This window comes from Morus notabilis, unplaced genomic scaffold (genome assembly GCF_000414095.1).
Source record: "Morus notabilis unplaced genomic scaffold, ASM41409v2 Scaffold432, whole genome shotgun sequence".
Classification (NCBI taxonomy): Eukaryota; Viridiplantae; Streptophyta; class Magnoliopsida; order Rosales; family Moraceae; genus Morus; species Morus notabilis.
Window position 1 is genome coordinate 13,275 of NW_010368050.1, and position 19,774 is coordinate 33,048.

The window sequence follows — 19,774 nt, forward strand, 5'->3', positions numbered from 1 at the left end:
CCCTACAGGGTAAGACTAAAGTCAAAGCCCTAAAGTCAAGGCACGGCTCACATGCATGCACGTTCCTCGCCCTAATTAACAACGCCCGATTTGCTTTAAATGCAATACATTGCTAGCTAGCATGGCTTTTAAGCGAGAATGTTGATATCACAAACACCTTGGTGCATGTGAACAGTCTAATTTCTCCACACTTCAGTCACAAGGTAACTTCATACTAGGTTAAACTTAAATTTATTAAAAGCATACAGTTATATTGCTTAAATGTGAAACTAGCAAAAACCCATTAAAAAAAATCACCTAAAGAGCCGTTTAGTTCATTCATTCAAGTTTTTAATTCGAGTTGAGATGTGATTTTATGTGAGAGTTTTTTGGCATGTTTAGTTCGCCAATTCGAGTTTTTAATTTAAGTTGAGATGTAACTTTATGTGAGAGTTTTTTTACTGTAGCAAAAAAATTAGATATGACAGTTTTTGAGAGCTTTTTACTATAATAAAACTCGACTTCTAAATTTGAATCGGTGAAATAAACGGGACCTCCATCTAACTCGGCTTTGTCGGTCCCCCCACGTGTAGAAACCCCAAAAATCTATATATATATATAGCTCTAGGTAACATTTAGCTAGACACAAGCTTGGTGAAGTGCTTAAACTTGTTAGAACTATATAATTAACAAGTGAGTTCAAAAGGTGGGAGAAACAAAAATGGGAAGCCAAAAAAAGAATTTGTCATGTTTTCTCCCACTTTTGGCCCTTGCAGTTGTGCTAAGCTTATGTCTAGGTTTTGTCGACGCTGCGACGTCGCTGCAAAAGCCGGTGAAGTTGCAATGGCATTATTACAAACACCATAATACTTGTAAGAACGCAGAGACTTTTGTGCAGCACCAAGTGAACCAATCATGGAGTAACGATAAGAGCATCGCTGCTAAGCTCCTCCGGCTGGCTTCGATGGATTGCTTAGTTACGGTAATTGTAGTACTTTCCCATCATCTTGATCAGCCTCTTTTTAACACTTTAATTCTTTTCTAAGATCTAACTTTCCATAAGATTTGTTTCTCCGGTTTGGATCCTTTTATTATTAGTTGAATGGTATGAACTACTTGGTCTAATTACTAGCTATCAGAATAATTAAAAAGAGCTGTAAAATGGGTGAGAGAGAGGGAGAGAGCCAAGGGCAGTTTGGGTATTAATCTAGATGACCTTCTGCCTAAGCTGCAGTGAAGTAGAACAAGAAGCAGAACACTATAATGGCATTTGTTTCCCAATGCATTTCACCGATTCTCGAGTTAGAATTCGAGTTTTGCTACAGTAAAAAGTTCTCAAAAATAGTAACATCTAACTTTTTTGTTATAATAAAAATTTCTCACATAAAATCACATCTCAACTCAAATTAAAAACTCGAATCAACGAACTAAACGAGTCCTTAAATTATATATTCCCAATAAGGAGTATTAGGGTTTGGAGTGTTTTTGATTAAAAATGAATTGAGGCGGAGTCAGAAATTACTTATAGAGACAATATCAAAACATTGTGGCGGAGTCAGAAATTTCATCTAGAGACAAAATTATATTTATCATAAATTGTGAGTGGTAGAACGCGAAATTAAAAATTAAGGGCGCGTTTAGAATTCGTTTCTAAATTAGTTTTTTTTTGTATGAAAATGAAAACGTTTTCAATCTCAGACAGAAATCATTTTTGAAAATTTGAAAATACGTTTAATGGTTTTATCAAGAAATTATTTTCAGTGTAAAAAAACTCATTAATATCTCTCTTTCTCTCTCTGTGCTCGAGAGAAGAGAAAATGAAAACAAAAAATGAAAAACGACTAAAAGTGATTTTTCATTTCTTTCTCATTTTACACTAAAAAAAAAAAAACATTTTCATTTTCATTTTTTTATCTGCATTGCGTCAAACGCCGTTTTAGAATCGTTTTTATTTTTTATTTCTCGAAAAACGTAAAAAAAAATGGGATCAATTCCAAACACAATCTAAAATTTTAAAATTTAAGTAGAGTTATGTGTGTCTCCGGTTATTACCATGCGTGTGACTCTACCACCCGCATCACACTTCTAAAATAAACTAACTAAAAAAAGTATTCTTTTTTTTTTATTGGAAACACCTTTAATTTACACTAAACAATTAGATAGATTAGATCTTGTTTATTTTACCAATTTAAGTTTTAATTACTACAGTAAAAAGTTTTCATAAACAATCACATCTAACTTTTTTATTTCAATAAAAAATTCTCATAAAAAGTTATATCTCAACTCAAATTAAAATTTATAATCAGCAAACTAAACCGTCCTTATATGATTATATTTGATATTAATGAAAATTTGCTGGGTGTCTATATATAGGGCTGTGACGCATCAATTCTGCTGATCCATGGTCCTGACGCGGAAATAACAGCAATACAGAATAGAGGGCTGGGAGGTGTTTTGTTGATACACAAGATAAAGACAGTCCTTGAACAACGATGCCCTGGAGTTGTCTCTTGTGCTGACATTATCCAACTTGCCGCCAGGGATGCAGTTCATTTGGTACGAAGATTCTTTGGACGCGTTTGAAATTCGTTTCAAAATGATTTTATTTTTTATATGAAAATGAAAATGAAAACGTTTTCAATCTTAGACAGAAATTATTTTTAAACATGCGTTTAGTATTTTTATCAAGAGATTATTTTCAGTATAAAAAAACTCATTAATGTCTCTTTCTCTTTCTCTCTGCTCGAGAGAGGAGAAAACGAAAACAAAAAATAAAAAACGATTAAAAGTCGTTTTTCATTTCTCTCTCATTTTACACTAAACCAAAAAATCATTTTCATTTCCATTTTTTGTTTTTATTGCGCCAAACGCCGTTTTGAAAACGTTTTCATTTTTTTTTCTCAAAAAACGTAAAAAATAAAAACGAGATCAATTTCAAACACGGCCTTTTACTTTCTCACTCAATCCTTATTATTGCCTTTTTCAATATTTTGTTGAATCACACACTATTTTTTTTTTTTTGTATTCCATATTTTTATGATTAACACATGAGACTGCCTTTAGTCATTCAGAAGAATATTACATCCTTGCATTGTTATCCTTGATAAAATGTTTAATTTTATTCATCTATATAATATATATAAATATACATATATATATATAAATATATATATATATATATATATTGAACTTAGGGTGGCTTGTGGGGTTTTAAACTCTACACCTTGTGCAGTCGGGTACGGAATTACCTATTAAGCTATGCATGCAACCACAAAATTTGAACTTCTGGCCCTAAAAAGACGATACAATTGTTGTTTCAAGTTTGTGTTTTTTTCTGTATGTATTCACTGCTGAACATTATAAACGAAGGAAAAGCTGTGGAACGTCAAATAAAAGGGCATAAATAAGCTTAAGATGAAATGTCCGTTTAAACCATTGTAAAGTGTGCTTGGGATTTATTATAATTTATAATCTTGTTGAATGAAAGCAGGCAGGTGCACCGTCTTATCCCGTTTACACTGGAAGAAGGGATGGTATGACATCAAAAGCTTCATCAGTGGATATACCCTCACCATCTATTTCATTGGAAGCAGCAACTGCTTACTTTAAGTCTAAAGGTTTAGATGTGCTGGACATGGTAACATTACTTGGTAAGACGCTTTCCACTACCAAAATTTACGCCTCGTTCACTCTGCGGATTCGAGTTTTCAATTCGAACTGAGATGTGACATTTTCTTTTAAAACTTTTAACTGTAATAGAAAAAGTTAGATGTGACAGTTCACTGAGAGTTTTTAACTGTAAAAATCTAGAACTGAAAACTCGAATCGGTGAAATAAACGAGACCTTAATCATTAAAAGGCAACTTTTTTTGGGGTTTTTTTTTTTCCTCCATTTTCTAAACTAAGATATGTTTGGTTTCCTGGGATACAAGAAATTACGGAGGAAAAAAAAAAAAGAAGAAGAAAAGAAAAGAAAGTTCTGATATATGTTGCAATTGTGAAGGAGAATTTGATCAATTTTGACAAGCGACTATTATATGAGTCCCAATAAGCATGACCAACCTAACTAACTTCCCTTTTTTTTTTTTTTCTCCGTAATTTCTTGTATCCCAGGAAACCAAACATATCTTAGTTTAGAAAATGGAGGAAAAAAAAAAAAAAAAAGAAGAAGAAAAGAAAAGAAAGTTCTGATATATGTTGCAATTGTGAAGGAGAATTTGATCAATTTTGACAAGCGACTATTATATGAGTCCCAATAAGCATGACCAACCTAACTAACTTCCCTTTTTTTTTTTTTTTAAACATTAACTTACTAACACTCTAGAAGAACATCACGGCCTCTCCCAAATGATCGAAAAGGTACAATCATGAAATGATTTAGCATGAATATAATCAACATTACAAGGATCTGTATAAGTGAAATCAATAGGAAATACCAGTTTTCAAGGCATGACACCTAAAGCAGGCCTGTCTTCGTTTTTCACTAAACATACCTGCATTCTCTTCAGGGGCACACACAATGGGAAGAACACATTGTCGGAACATCGAAGACCGGCTATACAATTACAGTGGTACCGGAAAACCAGACCCAACAATGGATCCATACTTGAGCGAGGAAATGAAGAAGAAATGTCCAGAGAGAGTAAAGAAGGGCCAAGGTGACCCACTTGTGTATCTAAACCCAGAATCTGGCGCCCATTACAATTTCACGGAATCCTACTACAGAAGAATATCAAACAATTCAGCTGTTCTTGGAATTGATCAGCAGTTACTCTATGGAAATGACACGAAGGAAATTACCAAAGAGTTTGCCTCTGGTTTTGAAGATTTCCGAAAGTCATGGGCTCTCTCGATGAGCCGAATGGGAAGTATAAACGTTTTGACTGGAAATCAAGGGGAGATACGTCTGAATTGTTCCTTTACAAATAAGGATAACCCTTATCTTAAGTAGGTGGGAGTATAAAGAGTTATCTGTTTGGTGGTTTTAATATTGGAACAGATAAAAAGGGCGATAATATGGATTGTATTGTTTTTTGCTGCTTATAGAGAAATAACTGATAATGACAAATGTGGAGGGGGAAAGACATCTTTACAGTTTTCTATTCACAAATAAGATTATTCAACAAAGATCCAAAAATTATGAGTTTGGTATTTGAATTCTATTTGTTCTATTTCTTGTTCAACTTTCCAATAACTGAGATCACTCTATGTGCTTGTGTGTGTATTTGCATTTGCAAATGTATAAGCTAACAAAATTCTGAGTACAAACTTTCTCTCCAAATTAAGTTACACAAAGATTAATAACAATCGTCAGACCTGTGAGATGTCCATCGTATCTAACTGCTCGAGCCTTGATGCGCAATTAACCATTTATACTCTCTTCACTGCTCAAGAAAGAGATGGAGAGAAGGAAAGATAAACAGAGAAACAGAGAAAACAATGTAAGCTTTCACATGCATTGGATTGAGATTTGCCTAAAGCCAAGAAAACAGGCAAAAATCAACATAGAGCAAACACCAACTCACTGCAAACTAAAAAGATTCAGCCTCCGCCCACGGAGCAAAAGACACAGAAGAAAGAAATAAATAATTAAGGAAATGGAGATTTCAGAAGTCAATGACTTCCTTCAAGGAATTTCAAATCAAATCAACCGAATTGTACTAGTATGCTCTAAAAACGTACTTTCATCTACAGTAAAAGAAAAAATTAAAAAAATATAATAATTAATGGAAAGATCTAAAGTAAAATAAAAAATAAAATAAAAATTATAATAATTTATGGGCATAGTCTGTTATAACCCTTGGGTAAAACTCATCCCCAAAAGCTAGCTTGTAGGGAGAGGGTGCCCAAGTGGTTATAAACCCACATGCTAAGCCCGTACTTTAACAATGTGGGACTCAACCATGATCCTAAAATACCACCACGCTTCCAACACCGACGTCCACAGCGGCCCACTCTGGATGGCCCAGTCTGGCCTTTCCAGGTCGCCCCTCCCCAGGTCACCCCTTCCGCAATGTGGGCCTGAGGTGGGGCAGGCTCTGATACCAATTGACCCTTGGGTAGAACTCATCCCTAAAAGCTAGCTTGTAGGGAGAGGGTGCCCAAGTGGTTATAAGCCCACATGCTAAACTCATACTTTAGTAATGTGGGACTCAACCAGGATCCTAATATAGACTAGGCCATAGACGCAATGAATTATGGAAAATATTATAAGGAAAACATATCAATGCACATGACTTGCCAAGTGCTCAGTGCTTTGTGAGTTAAGAGTAACTTTGCCCCCCATTTAGTTCACTGATTCGAATTTTGTTAATTTGAACTTTTTGTTTGAACAGAAGAATTCGAACCGTGTGGTTTAAATTGTAGTTTGAATTGGCGTTTAGATGTTCAGTTAAAATTTTAATTTGAACAGAAAATAAAATTTGAATGAGTGTTTGGTAGGTGTATAAAGCAGAGAGATTTGACACTTTTTTACTATTCAAAAATGGTTTGAACGGTTAACATTAAAGGAATAGCTAAACTCTAAGTTAGACAGTTTAACTTAGTTCAAACGGAGAATATAATTCAGACTGTGTGCTTACCAAACACAAGTTTAAGCTGTGCTTACTGTTCAAACTAATCTAAACTGAGTTAAATCAGTGCAACAAAAGGGGGCTGCATAAAATGAGGGGAGTTGGGTTCAAACATAAATGCAATTAAACTCTATAACGCATATTCTGCCGTGTAAATAAACTAAATACAATCTTCCATTTTTTTCCTGGAAAAATAAATAAATACAATGTTAACACTAAGCATAACTGCAGCATAATTTCAATTAGGATACAAAAGCCCCAATCTACAAGGAGACAAATTTGTTAAGAACTGAAAATATAACGTCCATAATGATGCATGATCCCTCCTTTCCACGTTGTCTGTCAATGAATAACTTAGCTAAAGAAATTCTCAGATGAAAATAAGACATAATTACAAGGACTTCAAAGAGTAACTATAGGCATTCAGACTGGTAGATAAAGTGGTCCAAGCATAAGCTTTGTGTAAAATACCTTGTAAAGTTTCAATAGATCACGGTAAAAACTAGTCAAAATATTCCTTAATATCAACGGTGAAGCTTTATTGACACTTTTTTTTTTAAAAAAATTTTGCTAATGAATTATTTGAACTCAAATTCACATTTTCGCATCCCATAGTTGATATTATGCATCTGATGTCACATATAAAAAATTCACACTGCAAAAGAGGGTCCCTCTTAACGGCAGTTACTACTGAAACTGGATTGAGCTTATGAAGGACAATTATGAGATTACGTTAGAGCCACAAAAGGAACCCAGTTAATGGAAAGGGCAGAAAAGCTAAAATCTTCCAGATATCTATGAAATCACGAGGGTCCTGATCCCTAATCTAGTCTATAGATAACTTGAAACCAAAATGCCAACCAATCTCGTTAAATGATCAATTATTTACTTGCCATACGCATTTTAAATTACAGTAAAATTATTAGTTTTTATGCAAATTCATATACATCATCTCATCTCATTCTATTGAAAACTTAAAATCTGTAATATACACAAAACCACCCCTTCTACAGAAAGGAGAGATAAAACAAAGAAAAAGCAAAATAGCCTCTCTAAGAAGACGTTTGATTCATGGATTCATAACTATTCTCGGTTTACGTGTATTTTTTGTGAGAAAAAATACTGTAACGAGCCACGAACCATGACACGGATCCTTACTCCAAACGCACCATAAGTAACTGGTACCCTCAGAATGCATGCAATATGCTTCCCATTTATTGAACTATAAATATGGGTGTAAAAGTAGAGAGAAACCAACAATAAGTACCTTGCAAAGGATGTCAAGGAGATAAAAACGAAGTGGTAAAAGGAAGCAAATTGTCAGTAGAACTTCAGTTTTAAGCAATTCTACTTGCATTGCCATACTGAGAACTACTAATACAATTTGCAAAACCAATCACAACGCCTTTCCAATGATCAATTTTTCATATGATCACATTAGTTACCATTCCTTGCTGCAGCGTTCTTTCTTTTGATAAGCTGATTCAAAAACATACATATATCTAAATGAATATACGAATTTAAGTTCAACAGAAGCATGAACCAAGTAAAAACTATTTCCTTTGTACACTACAATGGCAGTGCCATAAATACTGGTTTCTGCGTTCTTTAGATCACAAAGCCTGGTGTGGTTATCACTTTAATTATTACAGTTACTTGGAGCAATTGATAGTTGAACGATCACTAACTTATTTAAACCAATAACTGAAACGAACAGCATTACTTTCTTTGTTTTGACAAAAATGTAATTTGTATGTCTCTGGTCATGTGAACAGACTCATTAAAATGTTTTCAAGTCACGCGTGTAGGGCTTAGAGAAAGTAATACTTTAAAACGTTTATAAATCAGAACATTTTCCATTCTCAATGAGAAAATAACAATTTGAAGAAAAAAATAAAATAATATTTGATTACATGCGGAAAAAAAAATCAAGTACTGTAACATTGCTGTTGTTATGCACCAGAAAGGCCACTAGCCAGAGCAAGATTCTCTGTGTCTCACTTTATTTTTCATTTGACATGCTAATAAGAATCATCGCAAGTGCTAAAAGTTACATCAATAGAACCCAGAAAATGCAAGAAAACATAAAGTGCCATCTCTAATGATAGCAAGAGAAAAAATAGATGTAAACAAAGGAGAAGCCAACCTTGTAGAAATATTTTTTCCGAAGCTTGATTGCAGTGTGTACGCATCTTTTTACACTAATCTTCAGTATCTTATCGTTGAAAATCTGAAATTGATAAACATTGTCAACTTGTTATGGATTTCCACTATATGAAAAAATAAATAAACTTGAACTGCAATAGAGAATAGCAGACAAAGATGTTTTTAAAGAAGTTGAATGGGTTTTATTTTTTAGCTTCTCATAGCAATGGCAAATATACCATATGAATAAAGATTTGTTACAAGGTCAAGCACATTCAGACATAAATTTTGACCCAAAATGATACAAACCCTTTATAACAAAGAAGGTTAAAACATCATCGCCATCCATACACTTATCAAGTTGAAATTAGGACTGAAAGCCAAGGCCAATGTTTAAATTAGAGGGTAATACAAAACTCATTGCTTCCATGCTTACCTAATATCACACGAACCTATTCTTACTAGACAACCAAAAGAGATGGAAAAATAAATAATAAAAGCAAAAAAATAATAAAAAACATAAAAATTTAGAACACTTGGCTTCCGGACAATCAGCTTGGATCTCCCAGCTGAATTATTTACTGGCCACTGTAAAACTTAACAGTGCTAATTCCAGCTATGAGAGGGGGTAAATAAAATTAGTTACTATTTAGTAACCGTAAGAAACCAAATACTTGGTATCAATGCACCTGCCTTTATCATATCATCAATTGAACGGGTCTCTCTAATGATTTTCTGATGGTTCATGATAAGGATTGCTGCAACACAAAAGACAGGTAACTCATCATCCCCTCTCTTAGTTGATGATACTGCAGCAGCGATCTGCATGGTACCATTCCTTGACCAAAAATGCCTTGTCAAGCCACAGAAGTGATGGGTTGCTGCCGATTTTATTCCATTCTCAGCAGTCACGGACCAGTCAACATTTTCATGATTTGTCTGTAAGCTCCCTTTAGTAGTACTTCTACTGCTCTCTACACTTTCATCCCTCATTTCAGATTCAGAATCCCTTGGAAGTTCTATGACCAATGCTTCTAGACAATTCTCCTCTAAGTCATGAACCAAGGATTCATCAAAATCAGCAGCCCACATCATCTGCAGTTTGGATTAGCACTAGTACAATAAAATTGAAAGATTCTAAGTCATAAGAGACACTTTAGGAATAAAAGGCTAGATCATCGGCGACATTTACAGTTAAATAGTCTAACTACTAGATACTCCGCAACACCATAGCCCAATTAGCCTAATTTCATCCACTGCACTTTCCCTAAATTTCCCCGTTATAGGACAGGACACAAAGAATTCAATAACAAACACATCATAAGAAACAGTAAAGCACAAACAAAGTGCAGGATATATCAAAATCTCTCTCTCTGCCTTGAATGCTGACTGCATTTTGATTCTGCTCCATCTCACTTCCCGTTTCCCCAGTCTAAATAACACACACTACCACCTATTTCTCCACTTCACTCTCTATGATAGGAGTTCCCGCCTTCACTGGTTCTAACTGTCTCTGCTTCATAAGTCCATATATCACAGGGCATATCATTTGTATATCTATCAAATATTTTTCATGGTTTTCTGGTCCAAACAACGTTTTATTCATTCTCCTAAATCCAGCATTTAAAAGCAACTAAAGTATACGAACCTCCCACATACAGAGAGCCTCATTAAATGGCAATTCCCGGCGGAAGAGTACCAACAGCATCCGGAAAGCAAAATGAAGGCTTTCAGCACCTATATGTGATAGATGAGCAAACATTTCTCTGTCAGTGAGTTCCAATATATGCCACAATGCTTGCAACTGCTTCATCACTCCAGTTGGTCCTTCCATTTGAAAATTTTCACGCTGGGGGATTTCAAAAGCAAAATATCAAAGAAAGAACATAAAGAATTAAAATGTTTATCAAGCTTACACTTACCATTCTTCTTAAAAGCATCTCAAAGCACCAAAATGCATCAGCATCATCCTCAAACAGAACAATGAAAGGAGACAGCAAATCACTCATACCTAAATCACATTTCCAATCTAAAGGTAAACATATGATTGTGGCATGAGATAAATTTTTTTAAAGTCTTAGATCTCTATCATAGGTAATACGAAACATGTAATTGAAAAAAGAAACAGAAAGAAAACTTATCTAAAATTTAAAACAATATATGCTATTAAAAAGAATAAAAATAAAAACCCTCCTAGATTTCGTAGTACTTTTTATTTTTCTTTTTCAATAAATGCTCTCTCTTTTTCTTCACCAGAGAGAGAGAGAGAGAGAGAAAGAACCTTGACAGTAACCAGTTGCAGGGTCAACCCATGCATAAACAGCAAGAATATCTGACATCCTAGCTAAATTTCTAGTATCCTCATAGAACTCGAGATGACTATCTGTTCTCACAACATCAACAACTGGGGAAAGAAGATTGTCAGTTCAAAGAATGCTTTAAGAAAAATTTCCAATAATAACTGTAAAAGAAGTACGTCGCCTTCCTTCCTTCCAAAATCAAAGGGAAATAAAAAGTTAAAGAAACATAAAATAAAAGGTGTAAGTATGAAATGGAGGAGGAGTTGACCTATTCGGTGGAGAGTCCAAAGCCATTCAGATACTCTATCTTTATTCACGGCCTCTCCTTGAGGCAAAGTTCCATCTACAAAGTCTGCTTCCGGTACATCTGATATTCTCATTCTGTTAACTACTTCGGTCTTCTTATCAATATTACTGGACTGCAATATTGGTTCACGGACATCAGCACGAGCCATTTCAATTTCAGAGTCAACAGGGTGTGAGACTTTGTTAGATGGTGAGGTATTTAATTCAATAACTAAGTCTACATTATTATTGATTTGAAAACTGTGCATTCGATTATCTTTACATCTCAATTTATGTTGAGAAAGTTTTCCATTCTGCACGTTGCCTTCTTTCTTATCTTCTTCACTTTTTCCGAATAAATCAGTGACTGGTAAAGGAGGAAAATCAAGATATAAACCCTGTGATCCATCTCCTTCTCTCTCCAGATTTAGGGTATTGTAGTTCTGCGAACAAGAAGTCTCTTTGAACAGAGAAGATTCGCATGCTGCAGTCCCTGAACTTCCTCTCACACTGATGAGGTCACCTGAATCACTAGAACTTTCACTATGACATGCAAATGACATCTCTGTATCATTATTTCTATAGCATGTACCCTCTACTTTGTTAGCATTATCAACAGAAGATCGTTTTGTTTCAGTATCGGGTTCTGTTATTCCGTTATCACTTGATGGAGCCCTCATATCCATAACTTTAGATCCCACGACATAAGCAAGCGAACCAGTTCCAATGCTGGAATGCATCATTTGGCACTGCTTCATCAGGTTTTCATAATGTTCCCTGAATTAGCAGTTCAATAAAACTTGTTAAACAACAACAAATCAAAATTTTTATTTATATTGCACATTCAGCAAACAAGGTGATATATAAGGAGAAGATGTATCTGGGAATGGCCAGAGTTAATCAACAATGGCGTTTTAAAAAAATTAGCAAAGGTAACTTTCCTGTTTCTTATAATATATATATATATATATATGTATGTATGTATACATATTAACAAAGGTATCCAACTATCAAGGATCAAACTTGCAAGAAAACTCTGCTACTTACTAAAATCATTGTGCCTGACGATGCCATATTCTGACCATAACCAGTTTTATCAAACAATAAGGATAACAAAAAAGTACATGGACAAACTTTTAAGATAAAAGGTGCAAATAGGGCCTCATAGCCGTGAGCATGTGAGCAAATTCTGCCATCAGAAGTAAACTCCTAAAGTTCAAATTAATCAAAACTTACATGGTACATTTAACTAAGCAATCCAATGAAACAAGTGTTATCATTTGAGTAAAATTTGCAATCTTCAAAGTTTCCTCTAAAGAAATTGATTCATCATCATAAAAGTACGTGTATAAAAAAATTTGAGGGAGGGGAAATAATACCAAGGAAGGGAAACACTAAGAATTTCGATGTAATAATTAGACTAAAAACATTTGAAGATGAAGAGGACCACAGTCACACATGCCTGAATGAGGATCAATCAACAAGCATTTGTTATCAACCACAGATCAAAAGAATTAAGTAATAAAAAAAATAAAAAGAGAAGTGCAAGGATTCAGAACCTTCGGGCTGTCCTTAATTGCCTTCGATAATCTGCAGTGCTACCAAGCGCATAACAACCAAGTAGAAATTCCCATACTTCTGGCCTAATAGATGGATCCACACCCTAGCATGCGACAAATAAAGTTCACTTCAATCAGAAGACAGAAGTCTTTAAATAGACCACATATATTTGATACCAAACGGGCAACAATAACTGTTGCAGAGGATAATAACAATAAATTTGATTTTCTCAAAGTTGATTCTATTAGTCCACCGCCTTTTCGAAAAACTTAAGCTTTTAGGAGGTTAGCCTATATCAGTTAACCAAATTGTTATCCACAGCATAACTATCATTAGCAGTCCCGCTAACAAATCTTGAATTCTCAATATCTGGCAAACATGACAAGCCCACCAGTGCTTCAATATGTTCAATATGTGAAAGGGCAACATGTGTCACCTCCACAGTAGTCTCAGGCCCAGGTGGATAGACACATATGCCAAGTATCAACAATCTAAATCCTAATCTTCCGAATACATCTTTCTCCTATTTTCTCTTCTCAACATCTTTGTTACTTACTCAAAATATATTCTGTCTTAGTACCTCCAACAGTCCAATTGTAGTTAAATTAAAGAGTGCTCTTAACATTCATGAGATCATTAAAGGAAAATAAAGCACTTGGTTATCTATGGGGCGTTAGTTGGGATGGTCAGGCCTTTGGTTTGCTACCATAAGGTTTGGGGTTTAGACCACCTCACAAGGAACTAAATGACAGCGTCAGTTTCCTGCCTAGGGTTTAGTGGAAGGCTCTAGTTTCAAACTCGGGTTCACAAAATGGGTTCGGGGGATTTCTAGATATAAATAAAATAAAATAAAAAATAAAAAAAAAGATGCAGCACTTGGTTTTGAACAAGTCAGGAAGGAAACACATCTCGTGTATATATAGGAAAAGGCTCAAATTTCATCAAATCTCTTACACCTATATGATAGCCACCATGCATAGTCATTCTTCCTCATTAAATTCCTGCCTAGATCCTTTTCTTGTTCAAGCGGAATTATGTTTACAAATGCACAAAGAAGGTTGATCACTAACATAAGATAATATACCCACAATAGAGGCTAAGAAAATTTAAACTTTTATATAACATACCCCCAAAACTATTCGTTTAAGTGCCTTCTGAAAACAAAAAATCTTTCCCTCACTGTCAAATGCGGCATGCCACTTCTCCGGCTTTAGCATTTTGTTTGCCTGCATAATTAACAATTAAGTTGAAAACAGTAATGCATCTATTGTAATATAGCAGATGAAGAATATAAATAATTTATTGGATTTTTTTTTTAAACAATAATACAAACACCTAAATATCTTTGCATCAAATCAAACACAATAGTCGAGAGCAAGAACTCCCTCCTTTACTTCTAAATGATTGAAATGAGTACTATATTACATGAAAAATATTCAAAATATTAAGTAGCTGATAGGAACTTCCAAATCTTTTCTGACAGAAAAGGCAGACAAGCATACAAAAGAACTAATATCCTTGTTTTAAGATACAAAAGAAAATAACATGAAAAGAAGAAACAAAATTTAGAAATGGAGAAAAAGTTTTCCTATGTACGTCTTAGTGTTTAAAGGCTTGTTCAAGGCTCGTGTCAATAAAGCTATAAGTTTGGCACTATAGCAAGCCTCAAGGAGGAAAAAATAAGCCAGGCGCCTCTTTTTGTGACGTGTACTCCGAGCTTACACCTTAGTCCTTTTGTTTAAGCATCATTAGTTGAAATGACTTTCGAATGAAAGAAACAATTTTACAAGTTTGATTTTGAGAGTTTAAGACTACCAATGCTTTTCCTATTAAAATAAAAGGAAAGCTTTTTAAAAGCTTTATAACTAATTAAACTTTAGTGATTTTTGCTTAAGCCTCGTGGTTTATGGCTTTTGGTTTTGAATGCTCAGTCCTTATTACTATTATTATTATCTCATGGTTTAGTTAAGCCTTGTACCTTGCTTCACGAAAGCAAAATGCCTTTATTACCTAGGCTGGCCATTTTAAACGTTTGTTATAATAGGCCTAATGAAACATAAACTCATAAAGTGGTACAGAAAGAAAGTACTAGGCCAAGCATGGCCCAGCAGTCAGAATGCCATGGTGATCTTACACCCACCCAATGTAGGCAAAAGGAAAGAGGAGTGCTCTCCAGTATTCTTCACTTAAAGTCTCAAGTCATGCATTGTTAGTTTACCCACCTAACCACTATAAGACATTAACCAACATTGCAAATGTCTCTCATCGTGTATCAAGTGAAACAAAAACAAGAAATGCACTTGGATCATGTCCTTGTAATCATCATTCACCCTGAATTTCAATAGACAACCTTAAACCGAACCTTTAGTCTGTTTTAGTAAGCAATCAAGCATAATGCGAAGTGGATTCCTCACGCTTTAGCTAAATAAGGCAACACATATTCGATCTGTTTTGAACAATGTTTATGAAGCAAAGCTCCCAACTTTCAATCGAATAAGAGGTCATTCTAAGCTACTTAATTTGGATGCTCGCAAATTCACATACAAAAAAACCAAAAAAGTCAGCAGCTCATAACAGTGATTACAGAACAAAAATCAAACAAGATAACCATTCGGGGTTTGATATTAAGAGGACTTACGACTACAGAAACCTTGATAGGCGATTGAGAGAGGCAGGGCTCGCCAATGTCGCGCACAATCGAGCTCATTCTCTGCAAATTCACGGCCACACCCCCGGCTTTCCCGCAACTACATCGATCGCTGCCGCCGCCGCCGCCTCCACAAGACATATCACTGCCCTCTCCTCCTCCTCCTCCTCCTCTTCTTTTTCTTCTTCCTGTTATTAACTTCCACTCTTCTTACCATCACCCGCTCATACGAACGCCAATTCAATTCAGAAATCCCAATCACCTATTGACAGAAGCCATAGAAATCAATCGGAATCTGCGATTGCGAAACTGAATATTACATTCTGCTTTGTGTCGAACACGAAAAACGGCAAATTTGATCTCGGAAACAAAAGCGATTCTGTGCGTGATCCCGAAATTTGAGGAATTTAATGGAAGTTATTCATGAAAATAATAAAGACATCAGAGAAGAACAAAACAGATACGAAATCAATGAAAAGGAAGAAGCGAGAATTGAATCGAAACGAAGAAGCTGAGAATGATCGGATAGTTGATTCAATCAACAATTTGCGTATGTTGGTGTAGAGAGAGAAAGAGACAGATGAAGTTACCTAGAGAGAGAGAGAGAGAGAGTGAGAAAGATCTGGAATTGCTGTGTATGTGAGAGAGAGAGAGAGAGATGGGGAGTTAACTGTTAAGGAGGACCTCGTCGTCTCCGTTCACCATTTACTCCACAACACCAGTGGACCGTTTTTTTTCCATTTCTTCTTCTTTTTCTCTTTTTCTCTCATCTTATTTTTTTTTCTTTTTCTTTTTTCGTGTTTTTCTCTCTTAAAAAAAGGATAGATTATTAATTTCCTGTTGTTTTTTTTCTTATTAATTTCTACTGGGTTTGATTTTTGGATCCAGTCAAACTAAAAAAAATCAAACCAAACCAATTAATAATCCGTTTGGTTTGATTTAATTTTTTAAAAAAACCAATTAACTTGATTTAATTTGTGGTTTATCCTTAAAAAAATCAAACTAAACCAAATCAATTTCTATGTATATAACTTTTTCTAAAATTATATGCATTTAATATATCTATAAATTATTTATATTTAAAAAACTCTTTTATTCTAAAATTAAATGATCATAACTTTAAAATGTTTTATCATAATCTATATATACAGTATTAACAATACTTTTACGGTCTACCCTCAAGCTCTTTTCGCTCATCTCCTCTTATTTTTCACTTCTCTGGATTTTGATCGTGATTCTCTCTAAAACTTTGTCATTTTATTAATGTGAATATAGTTTTTGTAATAATAAGTGTCTCTAATTTGTCTATTTCTTTCATATATTTATAAAAGCTAAATGTCATATTCAATCATGAATCATACCTAGTTATATTACATGAATATATTTATAATTTAATTGTTTTGACTTTATTTTGTTTTTAAGAGAAAAAAAAAGAAATAGACAAAAGAACACACAAAATATTAGTATCAATTATAATTGAGACTTAAAAAGAGGTCGTAAAATATTGATTCTAACTAATTAGAAAAATATAAATCAAGAAATAGACAAAAGAACACACAAAATATTAGTATCAATTATAATTGAGACTTGAAAAGAGGTCGTAAAATATTGATTCTAACTAATTAGAAAAATATAAATCAAACGGATTACAATCCATGTTTTCCTCACCATTGATAAGTGCACAAAGTAAAAATTGTTCCACCTCATTTAAAAAGTTATTTAAATTAAAACTCCAAGATTAAGTAAAAATCTACGGTTTATTCAACAACAACGACAACAAAAAGTAAAAATTTACTTATCTACCCTTTTATTCAAGACACACACTCAAAACATATATGATTATATACTCAAATATGAAAACTATTCCTACTTATTTTGCTAATTATATCAACAAAAATTATAGATTTTAATATTTTTCAAGTTTGGATATGATCAAGTTGTTTGGAATTTCCGCAGCCGTAACTATTTGGGTCATCAACGGTCCGTTTGATCACTCTATTAAGTTGGCTGAAAAGATGAAACTACCAGTAGTGTTTTATTTAAGCCGTCAAATCTATTAAAAATTATTTATTTTATATATTTTTTAATTTAATGTAATTTTAATTTAATTTAACGTTCACAAAATGACACTAGTAGACCAGGTTTATTAGAAAAATGCCCTTTTTTTTTAATTCTCTCACTTCTTTACACTAGTTATAAGTACTGCCACGCACGTGTTTATTGGGTTTGTTAACTTTTTTCAACGCATGAAGATCTAAGATTATCTTAAAATTTTAATTTTTTCTTAATTTATTACTCTCTAAATTTAGCAAAATATATATTTAAATGGAGTACTTTAAAAAAAGTTTTAGTGAAGTAAATTAGACAGTAATTATTTAATGGGTACACACGAGAAAGTAGTATTTAATTGGTTTCTAGGAAACACGATGTTCAAAAATTAATACATTTAAGAAAAAAAATATTTCAATTGGTAAATTAGAAAAAAAAAATATTTATTAAAAGCACATTTGAAAAATAATATTGTTTTAAACTAAACATGGGTAACAAGTAGAAAATATATGAATAAAATTATTTTAGGGGCAAATGTGACATGCAACTAATTAAGCGATGTATATTAGAAATAGTAATTAAGAGAAAAAATTGTTTAAATAGAGACATATTTAAGATATTACCTTAAATAGTAAAAAAAAAAGAATATTACCTCAAAAGGAACGAATCTTAACAAACATAAATGTAAAAACGCTTAGGACAACTATCAGTATTAAGTACTATTATTAGTAAAAATGAATCTTATTTGTAGGTGTTAAGGACACATTATTAGTGGGTAATACTAAATACTATTCTTAGTATTGCTCAACATAAAAGAGTCAAAAGGCTCTTTTACTGTGCTTCTCTTTTAGACCTGCCACATGTCCCCTGTTTATATCCTTTTTTTTATTTTTTTATTTTTTAATCTTTTAAAGGTTTTTCTTTTTTATATTTTATCTATGTTTTTTGTACAATTCAACTTTTTTATGTGTGTATTTTAAAAATATATTTTTTTCACTTTACTCTTATAAAAGTAATTTTTTATGACTTTTTTTTGGGACTTTCACTAATAGAGAGCGCTATCGGTATGGCCTCTAAGTTTTAAGTTTTTGGGATTATTGAATCTAATAAAAATTATACTAGATGATCAATTTGCGGAAAAAAAACAGTTTTGAAAACAGTTTTTGGTCAAAATCACTATTTTTTATTCTACGTTAGTCATATGAAAGTAATTTTTTATAATGTAATTTTTGGGACATTCGCCGATTGAACTTTTCTATTGGTAGGGCCACTAATTTTTTAGGGACTGTCAGATCTGATTAAAATCACATTAAATTAAAAAAATATATAAAATAAATAATTTTTTATACAAATCTAACAGCTAAAAATAAAAAACTATCAATACTTTATTTTTTTTGTCCTACCAAAGACTTCCTAATCTTTTTACGAGTGTTTAAAAAATAATCTTTAAATACATAAAAGAGTCAATGTGGATTTTGATCACCTCTTATTCTTTCGTCACTTAACAGCTCTCTTTCTTAATTTTAACATGTTTATTAGTTAATTTATCTTTTTCTTTAAAAAATAAATGAATTTTACTGACAAATATTAAAATTTACATTATTTATATTTAATATGTCATATAAACTTTCGTGTTATATAACATATTATTAGATTACAGATGACACATATAGTTAATCGTGTCAATTTTTGTCACTTTATGTTAGGAGGTCAACCTTAACCCAACTCATTTATTAATCGTGTTAATCATGTCAACCTGATTATGACCCAAACTCATTTATAGTAAACCCAAACCCGTTAATTTTGTATGAATTTTGAGTTGTATCGTTATGTTACTATCCGAAGTGTCAGTCCTAACTGCAACAGAGGACCTAAATATGCTTGTTTGCTATATTAAAAAAAATGAGAGTTTTTTTTTTCTCAATTGTGAAAAAGTGTGTAATTTATTACTCGCTTAATTCTTCAACAACCAAGCACCAGTGACTCATGGCGTGCTTCAACTTCATTTATTTTTTTTGTTTACTTTTATGAAATATTGACATAAAAATGCTTTCCACGACACATTGATGGATTATTTGAATGCCAAAGGATAAAAGTGGATTTGATTAATTTCCATAACAAAGCTGAAGGATGAACACTTTTTGTTTTATTAAAATGAGCCAATGGTACGGAACTCGCTTTTTATATTGTTGTTTCTCCTTGTTTGTTCTAATTTTTTTAAGTTAAAATTTTCTGCT

The 19,774-nt window shown here is 33.2% G+C and overlaps 2 protein-coding genes across 4 annotated transcripts; one reads left to right on the forward strand and one right to left on the reverse strand.

Annotated features, from left to right (window-relative positions):
* The first annotated feature begins 700 nt into the window (after nucleotides 1-700).
* LOC21390934 (probable peroxidase 61) lies at nucleotides 701-4,930 on the forward strand. Its single transcript, XM_010114226.1, has 4 exons — nucleotides 701-961; nucleotides 2,353-2,535; nucleotides 3,470-3,629; nucleotides 4,488-4,930. The coding sequence occupies exons 1-4, from the start codon at nucleotides 701-703 to the stop codon at nucleotides 4,928-4,930; spliced, it is 1,047 nt and encodes a 348-aa protein (XP_010112528.1).
* Nucleotides 4,931-5,059: 129 nt separating this feature from the next.
* LOC21390935 (small G protein signaling modulator 1) lies at nucleotides 5,060-16,248 on the reverse strand. Of its 3 annotated transcripts, none has more exons than XM_010114227.2 (12): nucleotides 16,079-16,248; nucleotides 15,480-15,750; nucleotides 13,969-14,067; nucleotides 12,841-12,944; nucleotides 11,265-12,058; nucleotides 10,978-11,100; nucleotides 10,619-10,707; nucleotides 10,345-10,545; nucleotides 9,390-9,791; nucleotides 8,698-8,781; nucleotides 7,819-8,030; nucleotides 5,060-5,363 (listed from the first exon to the last, which is right to left on the reverse strand). In XM_010114227.2, the coding sequence occupies exons 2-11, from the start codon at nucleotides 15,627-15,629 to the stop codon at nucleotides 7,989-7,991; spliced, it is 2,088 nt and encodes a 695-aa protein (XP_010112529.2). In that variant the 5' UTR covers nucleotides 15,630-15,750; nucleotides 16,079-16,248; the 3' UTR covers nucleotides 5,060-5,363; nucleotides 7,819-7,988. The 3 variants fall into 3 exon arrangements, with proteins under 3 accessions (XP_010112529.2, XP_024031919.1, XP_024031920.1); XM_024176151.1 differs by having other exon boundaries at nucleotides 15,480-15,867; XM_024176152.1 differs by lacking the exon at nucleotides 10,978-11,100 and having other exon boundaries at nucleotides 15,480-15,867.
* Nucleotides 16,249-19,774: the final 3,526 nt, after the last annotated feature.